This window comes from Caretta caretta, chromosome 5 (genome assembly GCF_965140235.1).
Source record: "Caretta caretta isolate rCarCar2 chromosome 5, rCarCar1.hap1, whole genome shotgun sequence".
NCBI classification, from domain to species: Eukaryota; Metazoa; Chordata; order Testudines; family Cheloniidae; genus Caretta; species Caretta caretta.
In genome coordinates, this window is record NC_134210.1 from 112,786,112 (window position 1) to 112,811,051 (window position 24,940).

The following is a 24,940-nucleotide window of genomic DNA, read 5'->3' on the forward strand; positions in this document are numbered from 1 at the left end:
TGGCCCATGAACAGCTGGCTCATCACATGGTGTTGTCTCCTGTTCCATGTTCTCAGCTTCTAAATCATCTTAAAAGACAGTAAAAATACATTCAGCATGTTCCTAAATATTACTTTGCTCTGTAAGCGATTGCCACAAGAATGTTATATGATCGTGATTGGGAGGGTGGCCCACAAGACAGTTGCCATTTTCATGTGCGCTTCGCACTGTGAAAAAAGTAAAAGAACCTTGGGATCAGACAGCAAATTGGAAGTTGACGGAGTTATTGAAATTTGAACCATAGGCGTGGAAATCTGAAAAATTCTCTAGCCAGGAGTAGCTCCACTAAATCAACTGCTTATCCTGATGTGTATCTTCCCTGTTTATCTGCACAGCATTGTAAAATGCAGAACATTCTTCAGTGATGTTACATAGAGAACAGTCAATGAAGGTGAGACAGTCCTACGCAGGTGGTGGTACCTCCATCCTGGTGCTGCAGAGGGGGGTGTTCTGTTCCTTGTATGCTGCCCCTGTGTTAGATCATGACATGAGAAGAAGCTATAGAAAAAGGTGTCGTTTCCCTCTGCTAAATTAGACTGAAAATCTCATAAGAACCAGCTTTCTCTTAGGATTTCCAGTGGTGCTGCCTGCTTATAGTCAGAACACAAATCCTGCTAGAAAAGCCTCCCTCAGAAAAGCGTGGCCCTTCTGTTTCCAGGCCAGAGTGGATCCAGGAAATCCAAAGGCATTTATTTTATCTTTAATATATATTTTAATGTATTGAAAGAGTTGACCAAACTCTTTTGAACCTCAAAAACCCTTGGCCGGGAAGTTTGGTTAAAGGCTTGTTTTGATTATTATTTTATTCCAACTGTTTTGTCTGTCCCTAGTAGTAAAACCTCCATCCAGCTCCTATTCTTTTTAATGCCTTTCCAGGTGTACCTGAAGCAGAAGTTACTTGGTTGAGGAATAGGATCAAGCTGGCCCCTGCCTATCATCTGCATGATGGCTCATTGCTGATTGCAAATGTAACTCTGTCTGATCAGGGGTTATACTCCTGCAAGGCAGCCAATCTTCGTGGAGAGGTGACTGAAAGCACACAGCTGCTGATTCTTGGTAAGCTGCAGAAATGCACGTTGTCTATGGAAGGGCTATTTGTTCATGACATTTCCCACGTGTCACTGTAGTAACGAAACCTAGGCACCAAACAGATTTTTGTCTTCGAAGCTAGTCAGAGGACATAACAGAAGAGAGAGTAATATAAACCGCTTTGTGTTCCAGTGAAAAAAATTGCTAATTGTGTTAGCAGCCTACATAAGCAGGAACAAGACTGTTTTCATTTGTGGAGAAGGCAGAAGATATTGGAATAGGGAGGGGGGAAGGGTACGTGGGTTAGAAGAGAAAAAAAGAATAAGCTAAAAAAAAATCTTTACTATGTAATTTTCACACATTCAGATTTTATGGCTAAGGAAAGAACCAGTCCCCTCCCCGACCATTCCCCAAAATGGCACCCGTGAAATGAAGGCAATATCCTGTGTAATGCTCCATCTCCAAGAAGCAGCCCCCCCCCGGTAAAACACTGAGTGACACTGAGCAATTTCACACCTCACTAACAGATGCATAAACCCTGTGCACTTTTACAAAACAGTAACTCGGTTCATTGAAGGGTGAAGTTTACTTTGTCTTGGGTTTCACGGTGGCAGGCTGAATGTCTAGCTGGGTGATTTAGAAAGATATTGTCAGGCCCAAAGCATGGATGGAAGTTTTACCCACGGCTGATTTATTGTGCTTGCTGATGTATTTTCCTCCCTAATAACACATCTGTGTCATTTCCTGCTGTCTGAGAGATGAAAGATCCGGCAGGACTATGTAAACGCTACTGTACGTTGGGTAATGAAGTGTGCACGTTTTGTAACCATGTACATATTATTGCAGCAACACCATTAAAAAGCGCCCATTACAGAACTCTGTTTTCAGGGCTTATTATATTGCCTGTTTAAATCTCAACTATTCAACCTTGCAGGGTGAACCTAGGCCCTACAGAATCTGCTGCCTCAAAGCCTCCAGTTCTTGGGGAAGATTTGAAAGTGAAAGTTCTCAGTCTTAAGGACAGCGCTAAAGCCTCTGTTTGATGTTCACATGGGTCCCATGTGACTTCAGATCAACCCTAGAAACTTGATCTAAAAATTATCTGCCTAGATTTTAAAAAATGACAACCTGAGTTTCATCTTACAGGTCATAATTCTCACATGGCTTCCTTTTCCTGCTCACGAAAAATGGCTTCTTTTTTAAAGATACAATGTTACTGTTGTTTTGCCAGGTAGCTTATACCCATTTGTAGGCAAATCACTTTCACAATCATTTTAATAAAAAGAAATAGTGTGAAACACCTGAGCCATATATATGTCATAATGAGTACACATAACAGTAGCAACCCTGGCTCAACTTGCAGCCCCATTTAACTGAATGGGAAGGGGCCACCATTCACTTACATCAAGTTTAATGTTTGTAGTGTTGTTGTAGCTATGCTGGTCCCAGGATGTTAGAGAGAGAGAAGCTGAGTGAGGTAGTATCTTTCATTGAACTATGTCTTGACCTGTTTCAGAGTAGCGGCCGTGTTCGTCTGTATCCACAAAAAGAACAGGAGGACTTGTGGCACCTTAGAGACTAACCAATTTATTTGAGCATGAGCTTTCGTGGGCTACAGCTCACTTCATCAGATGCATAGAATGGAACATATAGTAAGAAGATATATATATACATACATACAGAGAACATGAAAAGGTGGAGTAGGAGGCTAATTAATTCAGATGAGCTATTATCAGCAGGAGACCTGTGTGAGCTCAAAAGTTTGTCTCTCTCGCCAACAGAAGTTGGTCCAGTAAAAGATATCACCTCATCCACTTTCTCTCTCCTCTATCACATTTACTGTCACTTAAATGACAGTGGTGGGGAAAACAGGAAACAAAATACAAAAATTGGATCACTGTCATCTTATAATTAATAATGGGCCAAATCCTACAGTCCTTAGGGACTGATCCTGTGAAAAGTGATCCTCACGCAGACGGTTACTCTTGCACAGAGTCCCATTGACTTCAGTATTACTTGAGAGTAGCTGTATTCACAGTAATAACTCTCTGCAACTTGGGCTCTTAGGCATTTGGAGTTTTGCCTGAGTAGCCTTCCAGATTTGGCTCAGTGCTAAAACAATCCTGAATTATGACCTTATCCAAAGTCCTTTGAAGTCAATAAAGAGGCTCCCATTGGCTTCAGTGGGCATTGGATCAGACCATTAATATTGTCACTGTGATTTGAGACTTCTCTATGTGGCAAGTTTCTGGGTGGCAAGCCAACGGGTGAATCTACATTGCACCAGCTTGCTATTCAGTAAAGTCTCATGTGGACACAGCTACAGAGCAGTGAAAGTCCTGGAGTGTGGCCTGGCATACTTCAAGCAGTAGTGTGCTATGACTAGATACTGTATTGGCTGTGCTGTGTGAATTTCCCATCTGTTCTGAGCGACTCTATCTGTTAGTGAACTAAATGTGCTGCAGTGCCTAGCTAGTCACAGTAAGGATGCTGTAATAGCCTTAATGCAAATTTTCTTAGCATTTGAGGGCTTGTGCCTGACCCTGAATTATTATTTTAACCTCTTCCCTGCCTCCTCGTGTGCCTGACACATCAGGCAAAGCACACCTCTAACGCTGTCCAGTACTGCCTAGTATGTCCCCTTTGGAATGTTGATGATCCAGCACAGCAAATAATGTGACGGCTGATTTAAAACTTCCTCAATACCTTATCCGCTATGGTGTTCTTTGTCATCTCAGTCTCTCAATCTGTTTCCAGACCCCCCACAAACCCTCCTTCAATTAGAAGACTTGACAACAATGCTTTTAATCTCGGGGCCGGATATTCCCTCAGTGCTGACCTCTCCTTCAGGAACAAGGTTGGCGCTAAATCCTGGAAGTTCTGTCCTCATCGGTAAGTTGATCTCTAAAGTTTGTTGGATAAAAGTATGAGAAATGGGCTGAACATGCAAAATTCAGATCCAGATGTTCATCCAGATCAGGGGCATATGAGGGGCTCCTTTGTGCTGGACACTGTATATACACGAAGTAAGAGCCACAGGAAGTGGATGTAACAAAAAGAGGGATGAGGGAGTCAGGATGAGGTTAAAGGTACTCTAGATTGTGCTTCGGTCTCCTTTTCCTCTCCACATAACTACTGGTCTCTACTTTTCAGTCATCCATTCCTGTTGTCCTTTCTGCAGGGTTTCTCCCAGAGCTTTGTCCATTTCTCTACATTTACTTTGCTCTTGCAAGCTGTTTGTTTCATTGTGGTATTTGTTTTAATCTTCTGTGTGCTCCAAGCTTTACAAGCAAATAATTCTGAATGAAATGATCTTCTTCTTCCATTATTTCATTCTTCTCCATCTTCTAGTTAGTTTCTGTTTTGTCTTTCTTTCCTCTGCACTCCAACCCTTACCGTATATTGTAGAGTGTTTTCAGGCCTATGGACACAGTCTGTTTGCAAAAAGATTCTCATTCTTTTCTTGTTATTTCTAAGCTCCCTTTCTTCCAGTATCTTGGAGGTCATATTTAATATGAGGCTCAGTTAAACAACCAGCTTCTCAGGCAGCCTTATCATGACTCTCACTGAAATCATCGAGTAGTTCAGTACTGATTTTTAACCTGGCAGAAGCAGGATTGTAAATCTTTAGCAGAGGATCTGTACCTTGTCTCAGTGCTGATAAGAATGATTGTATTCCTTTCCACAGGCCTCCTACCAGCTCTTTGCTTACATTCAATAGCAAATATTTCTATAAGGGGAATTTTTATTTACATTTTTATTTTTGTTTGGGGTTTATTTTTCCCTCAGTGCTGACATCTGTGTCCATCTGTAATTGTTTCTTAGCAAGCTGCTCTGGATTGCATTTGTGCTTCCACCAAACCTGCAGTTAAGGAGCTCTTTTGGGGGGGAAATATCTGAAGGTATTTGATAGCATTCAATAAATCATTTCAGGTGTGGTTTTATTGCATTCGCAGTCCTAGGACTTGGTCACTTCTGTTTCATCCATTTCCTCTCAGGTTTTCCAAGCAAAGTCTTTAGAAGTTTTTTTGTTGAGATCTGAAAGTGATAATGCACCAGTCATAAAATGTGTTTTGCATCTGTCTGTACATAATAACCTCTACTTTAGTCTCATGGGGCCATATCATCCCCTAGCCTGCTGCTCCTGCTTAGGGTACAGGAAACTCCAGGAGTTCCCAATATCAAGCCAAATTTATTCTTGATGTACTTCTGTTTATTCTGTGGAGATACACATTGCTGAAGTTGACCTGATATTATAAAAACATAAGAAAGTTCTTGATAGATATTCTAATAAGAGATGGGCTGGGACTGAAGTATCCAGTCTGCTAGAATTCATACAGATACAACCAAACTGTCCATGTGTAAGTGGGTGACACAACATGGCATAGCCAAAACATGTGTGCAAAGCATTCGATACACGTGCAAATTATCCAGTTATTGTCTGCAGTTAGCCACGTATTGTCCTACCTGCATTCAGCTACAGATAGACCACTTACTTCTGCAAAAACAATTGGCCCACACCTCAGCCATTCTTTTAACTGACACTAGATTAATTTTTAGGATTTTGTCAGCATGGACTAGGATAAAAGACTCCCTTCCCTTTTGCTCCCAAATTCTGTTTCTCTGCAACTATCTAATAGACATTCTATCTCCATAACCCCTCTCTACAGCTACCCCATCTGGCTGTCCCCTCTAGTCCTTCCTATTCTGTAATCCAGAAGGTCCATTTTAATGCCTCCTAAGCATTGAGCCATCTTCTACACAGAGATCTCACATGCTCTGGATGGTGATATTCTAATTTAATTCTAAAAGACTTGATGCTGGGAGGGTGTGGTGAATGAAGAGGATGCTGTTGGGAATTGCAAGGAAACAGGAACCTGGGAGTCAACTGATTGGGAGACAGGATGTAAGTGGAGAATTCTCTCAGGGAAAAGTTGGGTATCATGGAAGCGAAGGATTCAGTGAGGAGAAGGAGTTAAGAGACAAGAGAAAGAAGAGAACTTTGAAACCCTTGGGTAAATTCTGATAAGTATCCAGACTTCTCAGGATTTACATGAAATGAGAATCTGAATTGGTGAGGTTTGCCTGCTACCTCATTAAACACAGCTTCCTTAACAGGAAGAGGAAAATATGTGAAGCATGAGAAGATGAGAAGGCTAAATTTGCACATTGAGAAGAAGAATGTACTACTTAATTGAATGAGAATTAAAAGCTGAAGGACAAGGCTTGCAGCCCGTCATTTATGCTGCATACGTTCTTCTAGTGTGTCTGCCCCAATATATTTTCAATGACTACATGGATCCATTTGCCATTCCATTTGCCATCCCATCTCAACCCCTGTGGACCTCCCTTGTGGTGAAGCTCTGAGTCTTGGGGCCACAATGTGGGTGCCAAGTTTTACAGGCTGCTTTTCACCAGGTGAAAGAGATCCTTCAGTAGCACACTTCCCAACTGTGTCATTTTGGCTGCAGGGGCAGAGAGGGAGTTCTTTTGGGGCTTCATCCTTTTCCCATTGAAGTCAGTGGCAAAACTCCCATTGACTTCAAAGGTGGAGGAGCAGGCCCTTAAACAATGTCCTTTTTAGAGGTCACAGAAGCAAACCACCTTTAGAGGTGAAGGGACAGTAGTCTCCATAGCCGTGCCCACCAGCTGTCTAGTTAGCACACCATAGTTATCTTTCTCAGGTAGTGACCAGAGGGTACCATTGCTCCTTATCAAATCATCAGTAAGATGCATCCAGCTATGCATCCATTCTCCCTGCAACCCTTTTATGATGCCCCTATGGCAGGCCCTGCTCAGCTATCTACCAAACTCAGCTCCTACTATTAAGGACAAGATTTTCTCATAGTAGAACCTGCAGCACCTCTCAGTTTGGGAACTTACCCAATTTTTATATGAACTGAAACTGGCAATGAGTGATGAGCCATATATTATGTATGCCAATAATTTCTGGTTTACTTAACTTGTGGCATGTGCAAAATAAGATTTCATGTCACAGGTCCAGTTCTTTGCTTTATATTTCCATAAGTGCTTTAAAGTGACACAAACTTAGCATTTCATGGAAAACCAATAGAAAATTAACATTTATTTTTATATCTGGGAAACAGTAGTAAATTTCTGCAATTCCACTTATTTCCTTTGAAAGTTTTCAGATTAGTCCCTATTCTACAAGATTTTCTGTGAGAAATACAAAAATATTTTATTTTGGACACAGTTCTTCAAAAATTGACCACAAGATTACTATGAGGGAGATAAGCAAGCAAAAAGAGAAGCTGTTACTGTTAACTCTCACATGCTGGGATTTTATAACCATATTTGTGGCCACTTGGCACTTTTCTAAGCCACTATCAAAATGCAGAATTATTTTTCTGGATTGAAAAGACAATTTAAGATTAATAATAATACACTTCAACTAGAATTCCTTTACCTACAGTCCCAATAAAAACTCATGCAAATTAAAATAATTTTAATAACTAAGAGCCTCATGCCAGATACATTTGCTATCAAACATTGATTTGCTATCAAACATCAACGAGTAGTCACTTTTACTTCACTGGGACCTATACGTGGTAATAAGCACTATACGTGGAGTTTTCAAATGTGCCTATGTGGGAAGTGTAGACACTACAGTGATGAGAGGTGTTCTCCTGTCACTGTAGGTATTCCACATCCCTAAGAGGCAGTAGCTAGGTCATCAGAAGAATTCTTCCATCAACCTAACGCTGTCTACACCAGAGGTTAGGTTGGCTTAGCTACATCACTCAGGGGTGTGGGTCAACTTTACTCTTTTAGTGTAAACCTGGCCTTACTACAGTGACAAGAAGGTTCTCCTGTCTCTGTAGTTAATCCACCTCCCCAAGTGACAGTAGCTAGGTTGACAGAAGAATTTTTCTATTGACCTAGCATTGTCTATGCTAGTGGTTGGCTGGCTTAACTATGCTGCTCAGAGATGTGAATTTTTCTGCACTGGAAACTTACAAGGACAGAGCTCTGTCTCTCAGGGGTGTGAAAAATCCATACCCCCGAGAGATCTAGGTATGCCAAGCGAACCTCCAGTGCAGACAGCACTAGATCGATGGAAGAATTCTTTCAACAACCTAGCTACCATCTCTTGGGGAGGTGGTTTACCTACACTGATGAGAGAACCCCTCCTGTCAGTATAGCAAATGTCTATACTGAAGTGCTATAGCTGCAGTAACCATTTAAGTGTACTTAGGGTATGCCTACACTACAATAAAAAAACACTGGCATTTTTAAAACAGCCCCATGGAACCATTTGTAATGGTGTTGGGTTTTGTAAATATTAGGTCTGTCGATTAATCGCAGTTAACTCAACGATAAACCCCAAAAAATTAATCACAGTTTTAATCTCACTGTTAAACAATAGAATACCAATTGAAATTTATTAAATATGTTGCATGTTTTTCCACATTTTCATATATATATTATATTCCATATTGTAATTGAAATCAAAGTGTATACTATTTTTATTACAAATATTTGCACTGTAAAAATGATAAACAAAATAAATTGTATTTTTCAATTCACCTCGTACAAGTACTGAAGTGCTATCTTTTTCGTGAAAGAGCAACTTACAAATGTAGACTTTTTTTTTGTTACATAACTGCACTCAAAAACAAAACAATGTAAAACTTCAGCGCCTACAAGTCCAGTCAGTTCTACTTCTTGCTCAGCCAATTGCTAAGACAAACAAGTTTGTTTACATTTAAAGGAGATAATGCTGCCCTCTTCTTATTTACAATGTCAACAGAAAGTGAGAACAGGAATTTGCATGGCACTTTTGTAGCTGGCATTGTAAGGTATTTACATGCCAGATATGCTAAACATTCATGTGCCCCTTCATGCTTCGGCCATCATTCCAGAAGACATGCTTCCGTGCTGATAATGCTTGTTAAAAAAATAATGTGTTAATTAAATTTGTAACTGAACTCCTTGGGGGAGAATTGTATGTCCCCTGCTCTGTTTTACCCACATTCTGCTATATAGTTCATGTATTATAGCAGTCTCGACAAAATGCAAAGAAAGTACCAATGTGAGATTTCTAAAGATAGGTACAGCACTCGACCCAAGATTTAAGAATCTGAAGTGCCTTCCCAAATCTGATCGGGGCGGGGTGTGGAGCATGTTTTCGGAAGTCTTAAAAGAGCAACACTCTGATGCAGAAACTACAGAACTCGAACCACCAATAAAGAAAATCAACCTTCTGCTGGTGGCATCCGATTCAGATAATGAAAATGAACATGCATCTGTCCGCACTGCTTTGGATTGTTATCAAGCAGAACACATCATCAGCATGGATGCATATCCCCTGTAATGGAGGTTGAAGCATGAAGGGACATATGAATCTTTAGCACATCTTGCATGTAACTGTCTTGCGATGCCGGTTACATCAGTGCCATGAGAACGCCTGTTCTCACTTTCAGGTGACATTGTAAACAAGAAGCGGGCAGCATTATCTCCTATAAATGTAAACAAACTTGTTTGTACATAATTCTATGTTTGTAAGTTCAATTTTCATGATAAAGAGATTGCATTACAGTACTTGTATTAGGTGAATTGAAAAATACTATTTCTTTTGTGTTTTTACAGTGCAAATACATGTAGTCAAAAATAAATATAAAGTGAGCACTGTACACTTTGTATTTTGTGTTGTAATTGAAAACAATATATTTGACAAAGTAGAAAACATCCAAAAATATTTAAATAAATGGTATTCTATTATTAACAGTGCGATTAATCGCAATTAATTTTTTTAATCGCTTGACAGCCCTAGTAAATATATGTTTGGACAAAAGCTAAAATGTGGGCCAAATTTGACCAATTCAGCAAAATTCTGAAACTAACAGAACTATTATTAGGTGCTGTCCTAAAGTGTTTACTGTAGCTTGCCTTTTCTGCAGGCTGCTACCTATAGCTGCTAGAGAGCTGCCAAGAGGGGACTTTTCAGAGATACCAGACTCTTTAAAAAAAAAAAAAAATTCTCAAGACATTGTTTTGTCTTGTTTTTAACTTTATTTTCTCACCACTTTATTCAGGCAACAAAATTGGAATATGTGGCTTATACTCAGGGGTGAAAATAACTTAAAGGACTTACCGGTACGCCGGAGTCCTGAGCAGGGGGTGTGGCCTCAACCAGAAGAGGTGTGGCCTGAACCGGAAGAGGCAGGGCCTTAAATCTCTGGGCCCTTTAAATCTTGATTTAAAGGGCCAGGGCTCCAGCTGCGGTAGCGGCGGCTGGGAGCCCTGGGCCCTTTAAATCACCCCCCAGCTACCAGCTGCAGAGGCGGCTGGGAACCCCGGGGCTTGGGGGTGATTTAAAGGGCCCAAGGCTCCATCTGCCGCTACTGCAGCAGAGCCCTGGGCCCTTTAAATCACTGAGGAGCCCTGGGGGCTCCAGGCTGCCACCGCTACCCCGGGGCTCGGGGCTCTGACAGAGCTTTAAAGGGCCTGGGGCTCTGCTGTGGTAGCGGCTGCCGGAGCCCCGAGCCCTTTAAATCCTCGCCTGAGCCCTGCTGCCCGAGCCCTGGGGTAGTGGCGGCGGGGATTTAAAGGGCCGGGGAGGTAGCGGGGGCTGGAGCTCCGGGGCCCTTTAAATCCCTGCCAGAGCCCCGCCGCCACTACCCCAGGGCTTCAGCAGCAGGGCTCAGGTGGAGATTTAAAGGGCTGGGGCAGTAGCAGCGGATCTCCGGGGCCCTTTAAATCCCCGCCGCCGCTACCCCAGGGCTTTAAATTGCCATCTGGGAAAGCCGGTCCCAGTACGGCACACCAGCTCTTACCGGTACACCGGCTTACTTTCACCTCTGCTTAAACTGAGCCAGGCTGTGACTCCTTTACTCCTACTGGTGAGAGCAGTTACCCACACAAGTAGCTCTATGGAAGATACTGCTGGAAGTCACCACAATCTGCCCATCCTTTGGCTCATAGGCAAAATGTAATCATAAGAGTAATCTATGGGCCAGGTCTGAGCTGCCATCAAACTACAGAGTGCAACTTGGGCCATGGTGTGTAAAGAGGGCTTAAAGGGCATCTTTGCACCCATGTTCCTACTTCTGCTGCTGTGTGCCTGACTGTTCCTCATGCATGTTTTTTTTTAAGTTCCTTTCCCCTTGAATTTAATAGTAAGAAATGTAGTAGATTTGATGGGAAACTCCCTCTTACTTGCCCATATGTGAGAAAACATGGAGGACACTCTACCTCATGCTGAAGAATAGTGTCTTCTTGCTATGGTGCCTATTTTTGACTCTGGGGCAGGCTGTTTCTGCATTGGTGCTTGCAAAGGTTCCCCCAGCTAGAAAGGAAATAAATCACTTCTATTGTTCATAAAGAGCTATGTTCCTCTCTGGCTCTGCCTTCTGGGCAAATAGGCAGACACACATTTTCTACTATGTTACCTCGATGGGAGCGTCAGTCAGTCCTTATCCATATTTCTAGGAGTGGGGGCTTTCTTTAAGACCCGTGCTTTAATTCAAAGTCTTTGCCTGCCCACATGGGATCACTGGGATACAGTCTCACTGGAATATCATTCCATGACCTATCCAAGTTTGGAGTTCAAAAAGTCAGCAAGCAGTTTTGCTTGTAGTGTGGTGTATTTTGACACAACAATTGCTGCTGACGCTTAATGCTGAAGAGATGTCACAGAGAAGTATGGTGGCAAGTGATGCTGTAGAGCGATATGCCATATGATAGCTGCTGCTGAAATGAGGTTGCCCAGTAATAAGGGGGAAAGAAGACTGATGTTTTATCCATGAGTAACATCATACCCATGAATGGTGGAAGTGAGCAACCCTTTTAAATGAATTGGGCAATGGACTCTCATCTCAAACTGTACCAGTGATAGCATGTTATGTGTATTTGTGGGACAGGAACTACACAAACTCATTCACACATGCTTGTATTCCATGTGCAAGCAAGGAGGCTGGTCTTGTAAAATACTGGGCATCTCCTCCAGGTACTGAACACATCAGTTCCCATTGAGTGAGGTGCCTGAGGTCCCCTGGAATTCAGTGAGGTCTAATGGTGCATTGATGTGTCTGAGAAGGCACTCAGCACCTGTCAGAATGCATCTCAGGGCAGCAGAGTTCATGCCTTCATTTATGAAGGGGCAGACATGGTAAAAGTTGCAGGTTTACAACAGAGACAGAATTGATCATTTCAGGCCCAAGATCATCATTTTCTTACATTAGAGAAGATGTCAGCTAGAAAGTCAGGGTCTCTCCTGAAATCCTTACTCTGGAAAAGCTGAGTTTTGTTGGAGTCAAACTTTGCTTGGGCCCTAAGTGAAGTTTGTAGAAGTAGAGAGGTTGCCATTAAAAATATAATATGTGTAATTCCCCAATGATTATGGTATAATGATACCTCCTCATCGAAGTATAGTAAAATGCCATGGTAACAGCAGATACTTGGCATGGTGAATGCAGAATCTTTAATGGCTCCTTTTTTGTATACATGAGATATAATCTTTGCGTGAGGGCTTTTGCCTTCAGGCTCACTGGAGTCTGAAGATGCATTGCAGATGAAAACAGTGATTAACTATCAGATGCAGAGATGACAGACACTAGAAGGAGGAAGAATATATTTTGACCACTTTTTTAAAATAGCATGAGGTTACTTGGCATCTGTTTCTTCATTTAAATATTTCCTTGTAGATTAGCAGCTTGTTGTTGCTTGGAAAATGGATATGAAAACATTTGATAAATCATTCCCCAAAGCATCAGTCCACAAGCTGCATGTGTTTTTTCAGATCAGCAGAAATACAATCTTCCTGATGTGTAGTGATTTTTGAAAATATAATGCACACCCGAGGATCAGTATATAGAAGGAGGGAGAAGCACAGCAGCATGCGCGATATATAATCAAATAAATGTTTTGGACGGCATTTACAAGGCAGCCACAGGAAGAGATGCTGCAGTTTTTTGGAATAAAGCTCAATCTCATGAATTTAGAGAGACTGGAACATAGGTACCATTTAAAATAGCTGGGAACTGAAACAAAAGCAGTAAATCCATCTGCTCCAGCCACTGCTTAGAACTGTGAGAAGAATTTAAGCATCATCCTAAAGAAGAGAGAAAATAGCAAACAAATGTTGGGTATTTTAATACCCCTGCTAATGATACCTACAATATATTCTGACACTGGTGTTTGTTGTGCCTGTCGGTGTATATTTTTAAAGCACACATTTCCATGGTACCTACATTCAGGAAGAGCTGGTCAAAAAACAGGATGGTATTTTATCATGGGGGGAGGGGGGAAATGAACTTTTTGGACAAAAAATAGAGTTGAAATTCTGAATTTTAAACATTTTAGCTCAAAAGCTAGCCAAAATACAGGATGCAACATTTTTGTGAAAATTCTTGGCCTTTATTTTGTAGTTGTTCCGGTTGATATTTCAATTAAAAATCTCAGTGTAATATTTTATTTCAAAACCTTTTTTTACAACTGTAGTTGCTGGTTCTCTAGCCAGCATTTCTGGTGCTTTCACTTTGTTCTGGACTCAGCTGCCCTCAGATGTGCCTGTGCCACTCATAATGAAATCTCTGGGAGCCAGAGGAATGCCCCTGGGATGCAGTTTGTTTAGCAATCATGCTGTAAATGATGGCCATGGAACCTGTGGAGATTAATGCTAAGTGGTTGTAATCTGACTGGTTTTCTCAAAGCCAGTCTGGAGTGTATGGGTAAAGATCATAATGTTCTGGATTCAAATCTAGGAGAGCAACGCCTACCTTGAGGAGCCTTCACAGACCATCAGCCAAAGTGGGTATCTGAGAGCGTGAGAAGAGGATGGACCAGAGAACTGAATTAGAATCTTCCAACTCCGAGGCTAGTGCCACAGTCACTGGTCCATGACTTGTCCAAGGTTATGCAGGCAGAGTCTCTCTGTGCCTCCGTTTTCCTTCTGTAGTATGGGGGTAATAGTACTTCCCTACCTCACAGGGGCGCTGTAAGGATAAATACATCAAAAGATGGTGAGGTGCCCAGATACTCTGGGGTCATATAACTAGGAGCTCTAAAATGTGTGGCTATCACAATACACCCATTCTTTCAATGGAAACCTGACCATCACCTCAGGAGGAGGCACTGGACTCGTTGGGGGGCGGGTCCAAACTATAACATGCCTGTTCAGTGTGGCATGCTTAAAACAATAACAAAGTTCCTGTCTGTAGGGGATACTGAACAATAACAGTAAAGTTAGATGGTGAAGTGTGCTTTTTATGACCAGAAAAGTACAATCGACTGTAAAAAGGAAATCCTGCTGTTCCATATGTATTGTGAGCTCCCTTGGTGACTTCCATATCAAATTTGCTCAGTTCACAGGTCAGAACAAGATTTTCCTAACTGCCAGCACTGTGAGCAAAGTCTTGGAAAGCAATCTCCTTTTGACTTTTATACCTTATTCCCAATGACTGGAGAGTCAGAACTTAGCTGCGAACTTTACTCTTGATTCAGGAGACAGAAGAGTTAGACTACAATTTCCTATTCTGCAAATAAACAGGCTCTTTGGTGGTGATGCTAGTTTGAAAAACCAACAACCCCCGTTTCCATCAGTAGAGAAAGCAGAATTCACTTGAAAGGTACAAATGGCTCAGTTGCACCACAACAGTATCTCACATGGATTTTCTATTGGAGTCATTCTCTCCTATGCTCTGATGATGTGGCAGGAGAATAAGGCCCATAGAGAGCAGATATCACAGGTTCAGTAGTTAGGTGTCATTTTGTGTAGTTGTTTTTCTGGATCTAGCTATTATTTATAGGCACATTCTCTTTACACAGTGTGATTAGACAACTAATTATAAATCTGCAAAAATTGAGACCTGGATTTTGCAGAACTCAAAGTTCAGAGGAGTTCAAATCCGGAAGCTTGGCTCATCCCTATTGTTAGTATTTTCATCTCTGGAGACTTGGGAGTATAGCTGGATTTGGTGATGAACAGAAGGAGTTTGTTCGTCTCATTTGGATGTTGTGGGGTGTTTTGTGGTGAGTACAGTCCAGTGTGATTGGCTGGCTGACCAGGAAAGACCCACACTGATGTATCAACACTTTCTTGGACTTAGGACATCAGAGTATCAGAAAATTCACCTTATTAACATGGAGTATCAATATTTGTTAAAAATCAGTGTGAAATTAACCAAAATAATATACTCTTTAATATAATCAGAGCTGTAGATATGAGTCCAATGCGAAGCTCAATGATATATGCAAAAGCGATTACTTCATCCACTTGAAACATCCAAATTTTCCTGAATACCTTCCTGTCCTGTTCCCTCCCCCATCCCTTCCCAGTTCTCTCATGTAAATCTTCCTAGGCTTGGCAATTACTCTTATGATTAAAAAACTATAGATAGAAATACAGAATAATTTACACTGTGCACAAAGAAACAGAATAGGGAAAAGCTTATGTAATTATGATAAATCAGGTGTCTCGGGTCCCTTGTGGAATAGAATAATAGGACTGGAAAGGACCTCGAGAGGTCATCTCGTCCAGTCCCCTGCACTCATGGCAGGACTAAGTATATAAACCAAGGAAGAAAGAACAGACAGAAATTGCATATTAGGGGTGAGATAAATTCAGGAATATCTAAGGGACTGTTTTTCAGAACATTGTTGGGTGTTTCATTATTATAAGAAGTTGGACTTCAGTGCATTTTAAAAGCATGAATTCATTTTAAATAATGTTAGTTGAGCAATTGTAGATTGCATAATGATAACATTTCCATTCATATCGATTTTTAAATATAAATAATAAATCACATTGTAAGTTGTATATTTGTGAAGATCAAAGTTGAATACAAATAGAAGTTCACTGGATATATATTACTTCATAGGAACCATATCATTCATTCACCAATATGATGCTATCACTCTAATTTGATACTAAGCACTGGTATAAAGTAGGCTGTTGATTAATCGCAGTAAACTCACACGATTATCTCAAAAAAATTAATCGCAATTTAAAAAATTAATTGTGATTAATCACAGTTTTAATCGCACTGTTAAACATTAGAATACCAATTGAAATTTGTTAAATATTTTTGGAGGTTTTTCTACATTTTCAAATATATGGATTTCAATTACAGCACAGAATACAAAGTGTACAGTGCTCACTTTATATTATTTTTATTACAAATATTTGCACTGTAAAAATGATAGACAAAAGAAATATTATTTTACAATTCACCTCATACAAGTACCATAGTGCAATCTCTTTATCATGAAAGCACTACATACAAATGTAGATTTTTTTTTGTTGCATAACTGCACTCAAAAACAAAACAATATAAAACTTTAGAGTCTACAAGTCCACTCAGTCCTACTTCTTGTTCAGCCAACTGCTAAGAGAAACAAGTTTGTTTACATTTATGGGAGATAATGCTGCCCGCTTCTTATTTACAATGTCACCTGAAAATGAGAACAGACGTTCGCATGGCACTTTTGTAGCCAGCATTGCAAGGTATTTACATGCCAGATCTGCTAAACATTCGCATGCCCCTTCATGCTTTGGCCACCATTTCAGGGGACATGCTTCCATGCTGATGATGCTCATTAAAAAAATAATGTGTTAATTAAATTTGTGACTGAACTCCTTGGGGAGAATTGTATGTCCCCTGCTCTGTGTTTTACCAGCATTCTGCCATATGTTTCATGTTATAGCAGTCTCAGCTGATGACCCAGCATGTTGTTCGTTTTCAGAACACTTTCACTGCGTATTTGACAAAACACAAAGAAGATACAAATATGAGATTTTTAAAGATAGCTACAGCACTCGACCCAAGGTTTAAGTTTCTGAAGTGCCTTCCAAAATCTGATCGAGAAGGGTGTGGAGCATGCTTTCTGAAGTCTTAAAAGAGCAACATTCCACTGTGGAAACTACAGAACCCGAAAATCAACCTTCTGCTGGTGGCATCTGACTGAGATGATGAAAATGAACAGAATGGGTCTGCATTGCTTTGGATTATTATCGAGCAGAACTCATCATCAGTATGGACACATGTCCTCTGGAATGGTGGTTGAAGCATGAAGGGACATATGAATCTTTAGTGCATCTTGTGACGCCATCTACAACAGTGCCATAAGAATGCCTGTTCTCACTTTCAGGTGACATTATAAACAAGAAGCAGGCAGCATTATCTCCTACAAATGTAAATAAACTTGTTTGTCTGAGCGATTGGCTGAACAAGAAGTAGGACTAAGTGGACTTGTAGGCTCTAAAGTTTTACATTGTTTTATTTTTGAGTGCAGTTATTTTTTGTACATAATTCTACATTTGTAAGTTCAACTTTCATGATAGAGAGACTGCAGTACAGTATATGTATTCAGTGAATTGAAAAATACTATTTCTTTTATTACAGTGCAAATATTTATAATAAAAAATAAAGTGAGCACTGTACACTTTGTATTCTGTGTTGTAACTGAAATCGATATATTTGAATATGTGGAAAACATCCAAAAATATTTATATAAATAGTTTTCTATTATTGTTTAACAGCGCAATTAGAGAGAGAGGTAAAATGGCCCTACAGCCAGTTGGCTTTTAGCTTATGTGGTCGAGACTCATGCACGAAGCTCCAAAGATCCTAGCTTCAATTCCACCCACCGATAACCGGGCTCTGTTGGCATTAGAAGTGGGGGCTCATCCAGGATTTTAACTGGGAAGTCTCTGAAGCTCAGGACGCACTTCCTCAGCTTCTCCCTCGGGTGAAGTATGTAATCCCCATACCTCTGGGGTGTCGTATTCTGTCCCATCTAGTGGCACCGAGACCACTTAGAGAGAGAGGTAAAATGAGTCTGCTCTACAGTCTTAGCTAATGGCCAGTTGGCTTTTAGCTCATGCAGTAGAGGCTCATGCATTAAGCTTCAGAGGTCCCGGGTTCGATCCTGCCTGCCAACGACCGGGGTCTATCGGTGTTACAGTTGCTCTTCTTAACCACTCAATACTTGGGAGCATTCCATAGCTTGCATAGCACATGGCAATGTTTAATTAGCCAAAAATTAGGTCCTTTAAAATTCCTTTCACTGCAGTCCGTGGAAGTTTTGCTCAAACAAGGGCCTCAGAACTTAGCACAATGCCAATGACAGTGTCTAAATAACACACTTTTGGGTATAGTCATCTCTTATTATGAGATGGGCCTTTTCTGGCCTATTTCTTCTTTAGTCTCGTTCAGAACTTTGTTCATTAAAGTTCAGATTTTCAGTCATATTTCCTTTTTTGCAGTCACAATTTTGCACTCACAATTTAGGTCATGTAGAGGGGTAAGTCCTTGATTTGTGAGACAATGACAGTCTGAATCCTCAACAATGGAGGCCCAGTTAAGGGTGGGTCAAACATTTAGCACTAAATGGCAACTCCCTATTGCTAGTAATTGGATTTTCCAATAGTATCTGTCTAAGATGGTCAAAACAGATCAAAATAAATGGTGGTGGTTGTGTTCTTTTGTAACACACATGGCTTAGTTCCTGCAGATTTGACCAAATTAAACCAGGGACAGAGTTAGGTGGAAGACACATTCATATAACGAGGTTTGGACAGATTCTGATAAAATAAGACCTGAACAGAATGTATGTGTCCAAAACTTAAAATTAACCTTTTCAAAGGTTCAAAGAGAAAAAAATAAAAGTTCGATTACCCTTTTTTATTTTGTTTTTTATTTTCATTCATCTCTTCAGTTCTTGGTTCTTGCTGGGTCCAAAAGTGGAAGAGACAAAATGCCCTAAGAAAGTTTGTGGTCTCAGTGTGACCAGCTTCACTGGAAGCAGGAAACACTAGTAGTCTCTCACGAATTCTTGCTCCTGTGAGATTTCCAGCACAGTTTCCCAAATTGAATAGATTCAGGTAAACATTCAAACTTTTTGAGTTAAGCCCCTAAAAAGTCCTTTTCTTCCCTGCAAAACTTTATTCATTGCTTGATGTTTCTTTGATGTGAATTCATTCATGATCAAATTAGCAGACAACACTAAATCTGAAAAATGTTGCAAAGTGTAGTCAATTTTGGTGGACAGACCCAAAGCCGTGGTCTCCTCTACCGAGTTATGGCAACGCAAGGCAGCTTACAATGACCTATGTTTCTACACCAAAATTTCACTCCCCCTAACGTAACTCACCCACTACACCAACTTAATAATTCCACCTCCACTAGAGGTAAAGAGTTGATGTCAATGTAGTTAGGTCGACGCAGTGTGTGTGTAGACACTCTGTTGCTTACATCAAGTGTAGTTGACTTTTAGAAGCCGTCCCACAATACTCCACACTGACAATTTAATAGGCACAAGCATTTGGCCAGCCACCCCTCTGTCTAGACACACCCTCTAGAAGTGTACCCATCACATATAAGTGGTCTATCCAACCAGCCAGTTATGTTTTCTACTGTAGTATCTGATTCTTATGGAGTGTCCTTTATACTCTTCTAATATTAAAGATAATCAGAAAATGGGGGAAGGGCATTCTGCTGAAAATTTTGGCTTTTCATCAAAATGGAAACCCATATTCCAACATTTTTCCAGTTTTTAGCATCCAAAACACAAGAATATTTGCCCCAAAACTTCCAGACGCCCGTACTCCAACATTTTTCCAGTTTTTAGCATTCAAAACACAAGAATATTTATCTCAAAACTGCCAGACACCCAAAAATTTGGCCAAAAACTGCACAGAAACCAAAACAATTCTGTTTTCTGATGAAATTTCAGGTTTTTGACCTGGCCAAAATATAGGAAATTCTTAAAGAAAGCTGACATTTTCCACTCAAAAATCACCTGTTCACTGGGAAGAAGATTCAAGGGGAAATATTTGATCAAATTTACCTATAAGTACTACTTTGTCTTCATGTAATAAGCACTGCTGTTGCTATAGTCAGGGTCTGGGATTAGAGCTGGGAGAGGCAGGGAAGTGGTCCGGAAGAGGATCTCCATTTTTAAGAACTGGTCAAGAGTGAAGCAATTTGGGAACCCCCTTTCTGCACTAATGGTTCAACATGCTGCCATATTAAATAATGTTACGAGTGTCTGGGGCCATTTCTGATTAATACCATGTATGAGGGTTGCAACTCATGAGCTCATGGCTTTAAGCCCGTCCGGACTAGCTGGGCCAGATTCTGCTCTCACTCACACTGACATAAACCAGGTATAGCTCCACTACAGTCAATGAAATTGCTCTGGTGTAAAGCTGATGGGAGATCACAGTGTGGCCCTGTGTATCACAGTCTGGGCATCTGTCATTCTTTTGGCTCCTACTACAACAGTCAAAAGATCTTTCAGTCTTGTTGAGGTTCTTGTGCCCACCCTAAGCATTGCTGTAGGATAAGCAGAATAGAACTTGCAGATGGCCTTTCCGATACTGGGGGGTTTCTGAGCTGTGGTCTCTAGGACTTCTCTGCTACAGGCTTTGAAAAGCCATACACTATCCTGGGTTGGTTGCCAAAGCCTGTCGATCACTGTCAGAACACCTCGTTAGCCGGACAGAAGTTACACTGCAGCTTCTTTAGAAACACACAACACTGGCTTTCCTGTGCTCTCCCCCACCACCTCCTCTCTTCCTTGCTTGTGATTTTCCTTGCTTCGTCGGGAAGTTTCTGGACTGCCAGAGTCTCGGGACTCAGCAGGCTTATATCAGCTTAATAAATACAAAAAGGACTTCTTACTTCCATAGCAGCCCTGACCTTGGTAATCCACTCTGGTGTTCATATTGAGCAGTCATTCCTTCCCATGACTTGTTGTTGAACTCCATACGGTGCAGTGGTGCCTCTCAGGATACCTGCTTTGAATATCATCCTTCATCTCAGGTATAAATATATGGCTATCCTGCGGCTGCTGTGGTGGTGGAGCAGAGTTGAACTATGGCAGATTCTTTTTCAATCTGTGTCACTCCATGAACAGACACATCAGAGTGAGTTAAGGATGGAGTTTCAGCCTTCAGTTTCCATCCTCTCAGACTTCAGCTTCCCTTTTTCATACCTGTAAAGTGGCTTCAGCCTGACTCTTACTGATATTGTGAAGTTGTATCTTGGTGTAAAAGATTCTGCTTTTCAGAATTATTTTACAAATGTCTTATTTCCCTCAACAGTTTGAAACCCCTTTGATCTCTTAAAGGGGCCACTATGTGGTTATGTATTTGGAAACATTTTTAGCAATCTCTCTGGGGAACATATCTGTATCTATGTTTGTGAAATATTGTATAAATTTACAGCACTACATACATGATTTCTAAGAAAAATAACGTGGAGTATTATATAACCAAGATATATAGTCAAGCTGGAAGGGCATATTGAGTTGGGTCCCCCAGGGATAAGTTCTGGGTCTGGTTCTGTTCAATATCTTCATCAATGATTTTGATAATGAAATGGAGAGTACACTTACAAAGTTTGTGTATGATACCAAGCTTGGAGGGGTTGCAAGTGCTTTGGAGGATAGGATTAAAATTCAAAATGATCTGGACAAACTGGAGAGATGGTCTGAAGCAAATAGGGTGAAATTCAATAAGGACAAATGCAAAGTACTCCATTTAGGAAGGAACAATCAGTTGCGCACATACAAAATGGAAAATGACTCCCAATGGAGTACTGCAGAAAAGGATCTGGGGGTCATAGTGGACCACAATCTAAATATGAGTCAATAGTGTGACACTGTTGCAAAAAAAAGCAAACATCGTTCTGGGATGTATTAGCAGGAGTGTTGTAAGCAAGGCATGAGAAGTAATTCTTCTGCTCTCCTCTTCACTGATTAGGCCTCAACTGGAGTATTGTGTCCAGTTCTGGGTGCCACATTTTAGGAAAGAGGTGGACAAATTGGAGAAAGTCCAGAAAAGATCAACAAAAATGATTAAAGGTCTAGAAAACATGGCCTATGAGGTAATATTGAAAAAATTGGGTTTGTTTAGTCTGGAGAAGAGAAGACTGAGGGACAACATGATAATAGTTTTCAAGTACATAAAAGATTGTTACAAGGAGGAGGGAGAAAAATTGTTCTCCTTAACCTCCGAGGATAGGACAAGAAGCAATGGGCTTAAATTGCAGCAAGGGAGGTTTATGTTGAACATTTGGAAAAACTTCCTAACTGTCAGGGTGGTTAAGCAATGGAATAAACTGCCTAGGAATCTGCATTATTGGAGATTTTTAAGAGCAGGTTAGACAAACACCTGTCAGGGATAGTCTAGATAATACTTAGTCCTGCTGTAAGTGCTTTGCCCCTTCACACCCCCATCCCTGCTGGTCCTCCATATCTCCCCCATCGGTATGCATCCCGCTCCAAGCACTGTGCAGAGAACAAGCCCCTGGTCAGAGTGCTCAGCTCACCAACAGCCTGGCCGGCAGGCTCCTTCCTTCCCCCATTACCTCTGGCTGTGCCGGCACCCCAGGAAATCCCAAGGACCTCCGTCCTGGGGTGCTGGCCAGAAGTAGTTGAGCCCTCCGTGTGCCAAAGCCCCGCACAGAACTGGCACGGGGAAGTCTCTTCACCCCTCAGCTAAGCTCTGGAGTGGCGGGTGGGGAAAGGAAGCCTGTTCATACTTCCAACCTGCAGGTTCCACAGCAACCCCCGTTGCTGGGGCTTAGCACCCTCTTCCCCCCCATACCTCCCCCCCACTATATGTTCTGTCCCCACCCTCCCCTGCTGAGCCACATCTCTGATCCTTCCTGAAGCCCCTAGAGTCAGGTTCTCTGGGCCCTTGTGCACAATGCATCCTTAGGGCTTAACCCCTTCCTGCCCACACTGTAGCTGGGGGACAGGAGGCAGCTTGGTTATGTAAGTGGCCAGCAGCAGCCTGGAAGTGTTAGCTGCCTTTCGACACTGTGCAGGCAGGAAGGAACAAGCTGCTTCCAGCCACACCAGGAGGTGGGGGAGAAGAGATGACCTCTGCAAAGACATGGGCCAGGTCATCCCGCTCTCCCCCGCCCCACCCAGTGCCTGGGAGCAGCTCCCATCCATTCCCTCCTGCACAGTGCTGAAAGGCTGCTGCTGGCCACATTCTGATGTGAACCGTGACAGAAATCTGGGGAGGATGGTGATGTGACCCTGCATGCCCACCCCACACACACACATTGCCTCGGGAAGATGCAGCACCAGGTACCAGGAGAGGCAGGTCCATCCTTGGGGCCCAGCCAAGCATGGAGGGTGGAGAGGTCCAGTCGGTCGGTCAGTCATTCCCTCCTACCCCACCCCCATGAGAGAGGTGTACATGAATGTGTGTGTGTCACCTCTCCCCATCCGGAGCGTCTCCCCTGTTCTTTTCACACCCCTGAGTGACGTAAGTTACACCAACAAAAGTGCTAGTGTAGACATAACTCTTAGTGACTTGCCCAAGGGCAAACAGCAACTATATCAGTTGAAATTCACACCTTAGATTATACTGAAAAATCTTCCCCATGTAGGTCAGCCCTCAGATCTTGAATATACATGAAATTGTTAGCAGTTTAGCTAAATAGGATTCTTCTGATTGATTTAAACCATTTATGTGGATGGTCTTAAATCAATTTATCTTGATTGGGTATTTAAAAGTTGATTTAGTTAAACCAGCACACTTTTGTCTATATACAAGGGCTTAGGCTACGTCCACACTACAGAGCCTGTATCAGCATAGCTATGTCGGCATAGCCCCCCAGTGTAGACACAACATACCCTGACGGGAGGAGTTTTTCTTCTGTTCTAGAAAGTATAGCTCCCTGAACGACGTTAGCTATGTCAAGAGAAATATTCCCGTTGATACAGCTGCATCTACACTGGGGTCTGACAGCATAGATAAGTTGATCAAGGGGTTGGCTTTTTCACACTTCTGCACGACATAGCTATGCCAGTATAAGTGTTCTGTGTAGACCAGTACCTGGGAGCTCCAGGGGTCGAGAGTCATACGTTCTGACTAGCAGGGATGACTAACATTAACTGTGAACAAGGTGCATTAAAATGCTTTCAGGTGCCCTGGAACGCAGTTATAGACCAATTGGAATACTTCCTACTCTCAGCTTTCGATTACCTTGGCCGGTTAAAACAGCTCTAACCTAACATAATGTACACATTTCACTTTGTTGGCTATCTTGCTCTAGGAAGCTTAAGAACTGGACCAAAAATGTACATTTAGCCATCAGTAGTCAGGAAAATGCTAGAGATGGGCCTAAAGTCCCACCATGAACTTTGGGAATGCTTGGATCTAGATCCAAACTTAGCCACTTGGGCTTGTCCCTGTAATAGGAAGTATAGTCCAGTGATAAGAGCACTGAATTGGGATTCAGAAGGCCTGGGTTTGATTCCCGCTGACCTGCTGTATGACCTTGGGCAAGTCATTTCACCTCCCCATGCCTCAGTTTATGCATTGCTAAATTGGAGATTAAGATATCTTCCTTTGTGAGCCACTTAATGTCTATGGATGAAAACCTCTACATAAACGTTATGTATTATTATTAGGCCCAAACAGGAACACAAAATCCAGAGGCCCCTTCTCCCACATCCAGTCCATATCTGAACACTGCACTTTAGGCCTATCTCTAATAACCATTAGAAAGATCTGCTGGGCACTAGTATTAGGTTGAGAAGAATCCCAAAGAATGTTTTGTTAGTCAGACGCAGGAGCTTAAGAACAATTTGTAATTGTTTTGGGGTTTGGGGTTTTTTTAGTTTTTGTTTTGTTTTATTTTAAAGAAAATTCCATTCATTTTTTCAAATGCAAGGCTTACATCTGGCGTTCTCACCACTGCTGTCCATAGGGCTCTGCTGGGAATTGTAACAGGCTTCTAAAAGGAGCTCTATATTCACATGCAGTAACAAACTGCACCCAATGAAGAACTGCAGTGTGGCTGGATTCATTTGTTTCTGTCCTTCAGGTGAAAAAGAGGAGTTATGTCTGTTCTGTGATTTGTTCCCTTAGCTTTAGCGCTGCTGG

General features: G+C 41.6%; 1 protein-coding gene across 5 annotated transcripts in view; it reads left to right on the forward strand.

Annotated features, from left to right (window-relative positions):
* Nucleotides 1-24,940, forward strand: part of ADAMTSL1 (ADAMTS like 1) — a 687,776-nt gene that overhangs the window by 636,014 nt on the left and 26,822 nt on the right. For 4 of the 5 annotated variants that reach the window (XM_075128816.1, XM_075128817.1, XM_075128818.1 and 1 more), the window contains 2 exons: nucleotides 916-1,095; nucleotides 3,826-3,960. In XM_075128816.1, the coding sequence (XP_074984917.1) occupies nucleotides 916-1,095; nucleotides 3,826-3,960 (315 nt within the window). Of the gene's footprint in view, nucleotides 1-915; nucleotides 1,096-3,825; nucleotides 3,961-16,773; nucleotides 17,389-24,940 lie in introns of those variants that run through there. The other variant, XM_075128819.1, reaches the window with a different exon arrangement.